This window comes from Elephantulus edwardii, unplaced genomic scaffold (assembly GCF_000299155.1).
Source record: "Elephantulus edwardii isolate Elephantulus edwardi_28Jun2011 unplaced genomic scaffold, EleEdw1.0 scaffold00086, whole genome shotgun sequence".
In the NCBI taxonomy this organism is placed as follows: Eukaryota; Metazoa; Chordata; class Mammalia; order Macroscelidea; family Macroscelididae; genus Elephantulus; species Elephantulus edwardii.
The window spans coordinates 5,795,010-5,804,651 of record NW_006399836.1 but is presented as its reverse complement, the minus strand read 5'-3'; the positions used below and the strand labels follow the sequence as shown (position 1 = coordinate 5,804,651).

The window sequence follows — 9,642 nt, the reverse complement described above, 5'->3', positions numbered from 1 at the left end:
GAATCAGTCCTAATCAAGTGACATGGTGCAACCATTCCTCAAGCTATGTGGTTTTGACTCTTTAGCAATGCCTTGTATGTTCATTTATATTAGCTTGCACCTGTATTAAAATACAATTAGTTGGTTAATGTTTTCATAAAGCATTGTCCTGATTGCTCTTGTTTTAAACTTCTGGATCTGAATTAATCTACTAATTTTTTTTAAATTTATACTTCATTTTACTGTGATTTTAATGAAAGTTTACAGAAAAGTTGGATTTTCATTCATTCACTGTTGCACATTTTTGTCCCCCTTCCCCAGCCCACTTTGCAATGTACCGCTGGACAGATTTTATACACACAGAATTCCCAATCATATAATTCTTTTAAACAGTTCTTTCCCTCATCCAGTGTTCTTTCCTCATCCACTTCTTCCCCTCATTTGTTCCAATGCAGTGTCCATTATCTATCCACTCTTCTTCTATTCTAGGGAGTGCTAGTAGCTTACTGGCAAGAAGCTGTGCTGCAATCCTGAAGGCATGTGGTTTGAGGACACTTCACAGGAGAAGGATAGGCAATCTCCTCCCATGCAATTAACTGCCTCTGAAAACCCACGGGAGGGTCAGCTATGGATCGGTTCTTATTCTATGGTACACAACAACAACAACAACATCCAATTCTTTCCTTCATTTGTTCCAATGCAGTGTCCATTATCTGTTACTCTTCTAGCCTCCCCCTAGCCCCACATGTCAGTCACTGAGAATATACCCTAAAGAAACCAGGACCAAGACTCAAACAGATGCACACACACCTATGTTTATAGCTGCATTATTCACAGTAGCAAAGAGATGGAAGCAACCCAAGTGCCCATCTCAATAAACGAATGGATTGCAAACCTATGGTACATTTACACAATGAATCAATCTACTTAAAGCAAACTCTAACAATACAAAGCAAGGTATTTAAAAACCTATCATATTTATAACCATTACTTATGTGGATAATGTTAATCTTATACAAATACTGCCAGAACCCCAATTTCTTCTTTTTGTGCCTACTAAAATGGCTTAATCTTTCTTATCATTGGTTTTATAAGAAAAGGGTATAAATGTGAACTTGCAAAATAAGATAATCTATACTAATAAACTGGAACAGTACATTGACAGAGAAATACAAACTGGATTTAGAAAAGGCCGTGGCACTAGAGACATTATTGTTAATGTCAGATGGATCTTGGCAGAAAACAAGAGGAATGTCTATCCGTGTTTCATTGACTATGCAAAGGCATTTGACTGGGTGGATCACAACAGATTGTGGCTAACCTTTTGGAGAATAGGAGTCCCAAAACACTTTAGCATGCTTATGCAAAACCTATACCTGGACCAGGACGCAGTCCTAAGAACAGAGCAAGGAAACACTGCCTGGTTCAAAATCAGGCAGGGTGTCCAGTCTCCATATCTTTTCAATCTATATGTAGAACAGATCATTCGGGAGGCTGGGCTTTATGAGGAGGAATGTGGCATTAGGATTGGAGGAAGACTCATCAACAACCTGCGCTATGCAGATGAAACAACCTTGCTTGCTGGAACTGAGGAGAACCTGATGAAGTGCTTGCTGCAGAAGGTCAAGGACTGTAGCCTTTAATATATATTGAAGCTCCACATTAAGAAGACAAAGATTAAGCTCAGTATCAAAAAGACAAAGATTCTCACCACGTGGCCAATCGGCAACACCATGACAAATGTTGAAGAGACTGAGATTGTTAATAATCACAGCTTCCTTGGCTACACAATCAACACTCTTGGCATCAACACCCAGGAAATCAAAAGATGAATTGCACTGGGAAAATCAAGGACTTCTCCAGAGTACTAAGAAGTAATGATGTCAGTCTAGAGACTAAAGTGCACCTGATCCAGGCCATGGTCTTTCCAATTACTTGCTATGCATCAGGAAGCTGGACAATGACTAAGGATGACAAAAGAATTGATGCCTTTGAGCTGTGGTGTTGGAGAAGAGTCTTGAACATACCACAGATCACCAAGACAACAAATAGGTGTGTCTTGGAGAGGGTGAAATGAAGTTACTCCTTGTAGGCTAGGGCTTTGAAGCTCCATCACACATACTTTGGGCAAGGGGTCAGGAGGGACAAGTCCTTGGAGAAGGACATCATGCTTGGAAGAGTGAGGGGGCAGCAAAGGAGAGGAAGACCACGGATGAGATGGATTGATACAGTAACCGGAGCAATGGGGGTAGGTATGTCGGAGCTAGGTGAGACCTGCTCAGGACAGGGCAGGCTTCAGAGTTGTTGTACACAGGATCACTATGAGTCTCAGGTGACTTGATGGCACATAAGAACAACATACTAATAAAAAATCAATGCGATGTTTAAAGATTAAGTATGGGCATCAGTTTCAAGACTAAGGTGCGCCTGATTCAAGCCATTGTTACTGTTGTTGTGTGCTGTCACATTGTAACCGACTTGTAACTGATCCTCTAGCAGGTTTTCAGAGGCAATTAATCACACGTCAGGGTATTGTTCATTGCTTCCTAGGCGTCTGAAAGCTGGACAATGAATAACGATAACAGCTGAAGAATCAATGCCTTTAAATTGTGGTGTTGGCAAAGAGCATTGAACATCTCAAAGACTGCCAAGAGAACAAACAAGTCTGTCTTGCAGAAGCGCAATCAAGATGCTTCATAGAGGCAAGGATGGTGAAACTTTGTGTTGTGCACTTTACACATGTTATTAGGACACATTGTTGTCCTCTGAAAAGACATCATGCTGGGAAAAGTAGAGGATTAGAGAAAGAGAAGGCTCTCAATGAGACACAGGGGGCAGGATGGGCCTGGGCGTGACAGAAGGAGTGCTCATGATGTAGGACAGGACAAGGTTCACATCTGTCGTTCACAGGGTTGCTGAGTTGTAGGCAACTTGATGGCACCTGAAAACAACAATGACAATAAACTACAGCTTCTGTATTTCATTTATCAGAGTTCCATATTAGATTTCAGTTCCAAAAAGGGAGAAAAGGGAGGATGAGAAGCAGGAAGGATGATTAATGATTTGAGGAATAGCATCCACAGATTCAGGGGAAGATAAAATTTAAAAAAAAAGTGAAAAAAGAGACATAAAACATGGATGAAAAGAAACGCTCACGACGCATGAGAGGATGAAGGACAGTAATAGAGCTGGTTCGCTCTCATTGTGGCAAAAGGCTTTGTCTCTTTGTGAGAAAACAATAAGGAATGTACTGATAATGGAACATTTTGGAGAACAGAGACAGTATGGAGCAGATCAACAGCAAATCAAGCGGTTCCTGAGCGGCTCTTGAGAAGCATAATTTGCTGGAGTCCAGTTTTGTCTAATTCTATATTAAGCCTTTCTCTAAGGTTAATTATTCAAGAGGTGGTTAACTAATTTGTAGATTCCATGCAACTCAGTTTTTCACATTTTCCCCTAAAGCCTGCTTTTGGGGGGAAATGTCATCAAAAGAAAGTTAATAAAAACAAGAAAAGAAGGGAACTCCAATTAATATTTATGAATTTCATAATTTGTAAAAGATAGTTCAACCAACTCACTGCTACCAAGTTGGTTCTGACTCTTAGCGACCCTGAATGACAGAGTAGAACCGCCCGTGGCATTTCCAAGGCTGTAAGACTGCTGTATCTTTCTCCTTCAGAGCAAGCTGGTGCATTTGAACCACCAACCTGTGGGTCAACAACTGAATAACTTAATTCTAAAATAACCAGAGCTTTTGTATAAGACAATTTCATTTGAAACAAAAAATAAAATCAAGTCAGAAAGACAAAACCCCACTGAAACAGAAGGTAAAATAAACTTACAGGACTATGTGTAAGTGGAACCTGTCTATGCTGTCCAGGGTAGCCTTCTCCCAGCGATTTAGTGCCCCTGAAAACTCACAGGAGGATCGGTCAGGTTTACCACTGACTCAGTGGTAAACAACAACAACAACGATCTTGTCTGTCATTACCAAAATTTTTTTAAAAAGTAACTATTGTTACAGTTCACAAAAGAAAAAATCTGATGAAAAAGAATTCCTGTGAATGTTTTATCACATTTAGGTTCCTGAGTAAAGCTCTTATTCTTTAGCCAGCTTACCTGTACCTGAGGAGTTACAAACCTCTGTTTCACCTTCTGACATCAACGTACTTGGAGAGCTAATGGGAGGAGGTACCGTTGGCAAAGGAGGCTCCGGATTATCACGGTAAAATAACATCAGGTCCTGATAGAAAACAAGAGAGAATATGAGAATTTTTTTTAAAAAAAGAACCCAACACAAAAAAAGCATCTGTCTAGCTACACCGGGTGTATGTTGTTGTTGTTGCTGTGTACCGTTGAGTTGGAACCAATCCATAGCTGACCCTCTGGTAGGTATTCAGAGGTAGTTAATCACACAGAAGGAGATTGCCCAGCCTTCTCCCGCAGAGCAGCTCGTGGCCTTGAACTGTGTGCCTTCGGGATTAGAGCACAACTTCTTGCCACTAGGCCACCAAAGCTCCCTATAAAACTATACAATGGGTGTATAGTTTATGGATATATAGGTACATGTGCTAACAAAATCATCTCCACATTTTGACTTAAGAGAATGACACAATTGGGTGTCCATCAGTGGGGCACTTTTCCTTCATTAGAAATCCCCACTGCTTGCTCAAACGCCTCATGGGGATGGACAGTGATGCCCTCTGGAGCATCAGCCTTCCCAGAGCATCCCTGAAGCATACTATCGCAGCAGCCAATTATTTTGTTTTTAAAAAGCTACCTGCTTATGTCTTTCACTGAGTTTTAAAAGTTTCAGCTTTTTATCATGGAGTCTAAAGTAGGCAATATAGTCAATCTAATTATGAACATGAAATAATTCTCAGTGTGTGGCAAATCTTATTCAATTTATATTCTTATCATCATAAGCATACAAGGAAGTCCACTGAATACCACTATCATTCAAACAGATGAACAAACACCTAGAGCCAAAGAGGAGAAAAAAGAAGATTTCTAACAACTTTTTTTTTTAGTTGTGAGATGATATCAAGGATATCATCCATGAAAAGACCTACAATTTATTATAAAGACAGAGGAGAAAAAAACCCCAACAAGAACAAAATTACTCTGAAAAAACTGAAAATTATACGAGAGAGAGAGAGAGATATGGAGTACTGAATTTTAAAATATAAAAAATTTAAACAAATACAAAAAAGAAAGGAATTGGAGTTGTTATGTGCCATCATGTAGAGTGCAACCCTGTGCACAATAACTCATTACAGAACCCGTCTTCCTCAGTCTCCCCCCCAACCCTGAGGTCAGTCCCGTTTTACAACAGTGGCACCATGCAGTATTTGTCCTTTTGTGACTGAGATACTGCACTCAGCACAATGTCCTCCAGGGTCACCCATTTTGAATAATATTGCATGAGTTCCTTGTTTTTCAATGCAGCGTAGTATTCCATTGTGTGAATATACCACAGCTTCTCTATCCATTCATTTGTTGATGGGCACTTAGGTTGTTTCCAACTCCTTTCTATTGTGAACAAAGCCGTGATAAACATGGGTGTGCATATATTTGTGTGGATGTCAGTTATGGTCTCTTTGGGATATATTCCCAGTAGTGGAATTGCTGGGTCAAATGGTATCTCTATTTGCAACCTTTTGAGAAAGTGCCATACTGCCTTCCACAGTGGTTGCACCATTTTACACTCCCACCAACAGTGAGTAAGGGTTCCAGTTCCTCCACAACCTTGCCAGCATTTGTTGCTTGCTGTTCTGTTATATTTTGCTATTCTTACTGGGGTGAGATGATACCTCATAGTTGTTTTTATTTGCATCTCAGATCTAGGGATTTTGAACATTTCTTCATGTGCTTGTTAGCCATCTGAATGTCTTCTTTGGTGAAGTGTCTGTTCATATCCTGTGCCCATTTTTCTACTGGATTATTTACCTTAACTTGTTGTGGTGCTCAAGTATTTTATAAATTCTGGATATAAATCCCTTATCTGATATGTCATTACCAAATACTTTTTCCCAGTCTGTGGCTTCCCTTTTTACCCAGTTGGAGAAGTTTTTGGTTGTGCATAGGGATTTGATTCTTAGAAGGTCTCATTCATCTATTTTATCTTCTCCTGGCTGTAGGGATTTCTACTAACTTTTACAGTCAGAAACCAATCAAACATGCAATCAAGATGCGTTAATAATAATGAGTGACTGGAATGCAAAAGCTGGGAACAGAGATGAAGGATCAGCAGTGGAATACATGGACTTGGTGACAGAAATGAAGCTGAAGATAGAATGATCTATTCTATACAATCAATGATTTATTCATTGCAAATACTTTTTATAAGAAACATAAATGCAAGCTATCCCCATGGATTTCACCTGATGGTATTCATAGGAATCAGATCAATTATATCTGTGGAAAGAATCACTGGAGAAGCTCATTATCAGCTGTGAAAACTAGGCCCGGTGCTGATTGTGGAACAGACCACCAACTAGTCATATGTAAGTACAAGCTGAAGCTAAAGAAAATGAAATCAAATCTACAGGAACCAAAATTGACCTTGAGTCTATCACACTCAAATTTCAAAACCATCTAAGGAACACATTTGAGGCCTTGAACACGAATGAGTGAAGACCAGATGAGGATATCAAGAATATAATCCATGAAGAATGCAAAAGGTCATTACAAAGACAGAGGAGGAAGAAAAGACCAAGATGGAAGTCAGATGAGACTCTGAATATTGCACTAGAACACTGAGAAGCCAAAGCAAAGGGAAGAAATCAGGGAGTTAAGGACTGAATAGAAGGTTTCAAAGGGCAACACAGGAAGACAAAGTAAAGTATTATAATGAAATGTGCAAAGAGCTTGGGTCAGAAATTCAAAAGAGTCAAACTCATTCGGCGTTGTTTAAGCTGAAGAACAAATTCAAGCCTTGAGTTGCAATACTTAAGGAGGCTTTGGACAGAATATTAAATTATCCAGGAAGCATTAAAAGAAGATGGAAGGAGTATACAGAGTCATTGTACCAAAAGGAATTGGCTGACACAGAAGAATTTCATGAAGCAACTGATAAGCAAGAACCTATGGTGATGAAGGAAGAAGTTCAGGCAGCTCTGAAGGAATTAACAAAAAGCAAGGCCCAGGAATTGATGGTACACCAACTGACATATTTTAACAAACAGACGCTGCCCTAGATGTACTTATAAAATTGTGCCAACAAATCTAGAGGACAACCACCTGGCCAACTGAGAGATCTCTGTTTGTTCCCATTCCAAAGAAAGGTGACCTGACAGTGTGTGGAAATTATAAAACAATATCATTTATATTACACAAAAGCAAGATTCTGCTGAAAAGTATCCAAAACTGACCAAAATAGCACATCAACAGAGAACTGCCAGATGTGCAGACTGGGTTTAGAAGAGGCCATGGTTACAGGGATATTATAGTTAATGTTAGATGGATCCTGGCTGAAAGCAGGGAATACCAGAGGAATGTCTATTTATGTTTCATTGACTATGCAAAGGCAATTTGACTGTGTGGATCACAACAAACTGTTGCTAGCTTTGGCAGAATGGGAATCCCAGAACACTTGATTGTGCTTATATGAAACTCATACTTGGAGCAGGAGACAGTCGTCAGAACAGAGAGAAAAAAAAAACACACACCACAAAACTGCATGGTTCAAAATTGGGAAGAGTATACACCAGGGATGTGTCCTATCTCTTTAACTTTTCAATTTATATTCAGAACAGATCATCCAGTAGGCTGGGCTCTATGAGTAGGAATGTGGAATCAGGATTTGAAGGATGACACATCAACAATCTGTGTTATGCAGATGACACAACCTTGCTTGCTAAAACTGAGGAGGACCTTAAATATGGATTGGAACTCAACATCAAGAAAACAAAGATTCTCACCAATGGATCAATTTGGCAGTATTATAATAGACAGTGAAGAGTTTGCAATTGTTAAAAGCTTTAGTTTGCTTGGCTCCACAATCAAAATTCTTGCCACTAGCAGCCAGGAAATCAAAGACTAATGCCACTGGCAAAGTCTGCTGTCAGGGACCTTTCCAGAGTAATGTAGACCAACAATGTCAGTCTGGAGACCAAGGTGTGCCTGATTTAGGCCATCATTTTTGCAATTACTTGCTTTGCATCAGAGGGCTGGACAATGATTAGGGATGATAGAAGGAGAACAGGTGCCTTTGAGCTGTGGTGCTGGAGAAGAGTATTGATGCTACCATAGACTACTAGGAGAACAAACATATTCATTCTAGAGAGGGTGAGACCAGGCTTCTCCTTGAAGGCAAGGATTCTGAGGCTTTGTCTGACATACTTTGGGCACGTTCCAAGGAGGGCACAGTCCTTGGAGAAGGACATCAAGTTTGGGAAGGTGGAGTGACAGTGAAAGAAAGGAAGATCCTTCATGTGATAGATTGATTCAGTGACTGGCGTAATGGGCGTAGGAGTGTTAGGGACATTAAGGTTAGCATTGGATAGAGCAGGGTTCAGAACTGTTGTATATAGGGTTGCTATGAGTGGCAAGTGACTTGATGGCACAAACAACAACAAAAACTTCACTTGTCAGGGTTATATCTATTTAATCTTTATGCTAAGCAAAATTATTCAAGAAGCTGGACTATATAATAACGTGATCTTGGGTCTGGAGGAAGGCTCATTAATACCTTTAGTATACAGAGGACACAATCTTGTGCGGCAACAGAGAGGAAGATGTGAAGTGCTTCCTGTAGCCTTTAATATGGATTGCATCTGAACATCAAGAAAACAAAAATCATTACCACCGGACCGATACACAACATCATGATAGATGGAGAAAAGACCAAAACTGCCAACAGCTTCATCTTACTTGGATCAATAATTAACATATTTGGTGCCAGCAGTCAGGAGATGTATTGCACTAGGAAAGTCTGTAGTCAGGGTCTGCTCCTAATTATTGAGGAGCAGTCTGTTTGAAGACCAGGATACACTTGATCGAGGTCATGGTCTTATCAGTCACTTGCTGTGCCTCTGAGAGCTGGACAATGAATAAGGATGTCAGAAGAACTGATGTCTTTGAACTACAGTGTTGTTGATGAGTACTCAATATTTCATGGACTGTCAAAAACAGCAAACATTTCTTCATGTGTTTGTTTGCCATTCAAATATCTTCCTCTTTGAAAATTCTTTCCATGTCATTTGCCCATTTTGTTATTGGGTTATCAATCTTTTTCTTGTGGAGGCCCAGGAGTATTCTGTAAACTTTTGTTATAATGCTCTTGTCTGAGATGGTATTACCAAATGTTTGTTCCCATGCTGTAGGTTTTCTTTTCACCCTATTGGGAAAATTTTTTGATGCACACATGGATTTAATCCTTAGAGGGTCCCATGCATCAGTTTTATCCTCTTCAGATTGTACATTTCTGGTTGTATTTGGTAGTCTTTTTATACCTTGGACTTGTGCTTCTAAGTTTTATCCCAGTTTATCTCTTATGAACACTATGGTTTTGGGCTTTACTCCCAGGTCTCTGGATCTACCTTGAGTTGATTTTTGTGTATGGTGTGAGAAATGCTCCAAATCACTGGCAATAAGAGATGCAAATCAAAACCATAATGAGGTACCATCTCACTCCAGCAACAGTGGCAAAGTTTAACAGGG

The 9,642-nt window shown here is 39.8% G+C and overlaps 1 protein-coding gene across 1 annotated transcript in view; it reads right to left on the bottom strand.

Annotated features, from left to right (window-relative positions):
- The window catches only part of ENTHD1 (ENTH domain containing 1), a 272,373-nt gene that overhangs the window by 130,792 nt on the left and 131,939 nt on the right, over window positions 1-9,642 (bottom strand). The window contains 1 exon segment of the mRNA XM_006890102.1: window positions 4,099-4,222. Within this exon segment, the coding sequence (XP_006890164.1) occupies window positions 4,099-4,222 (124 nt within the window).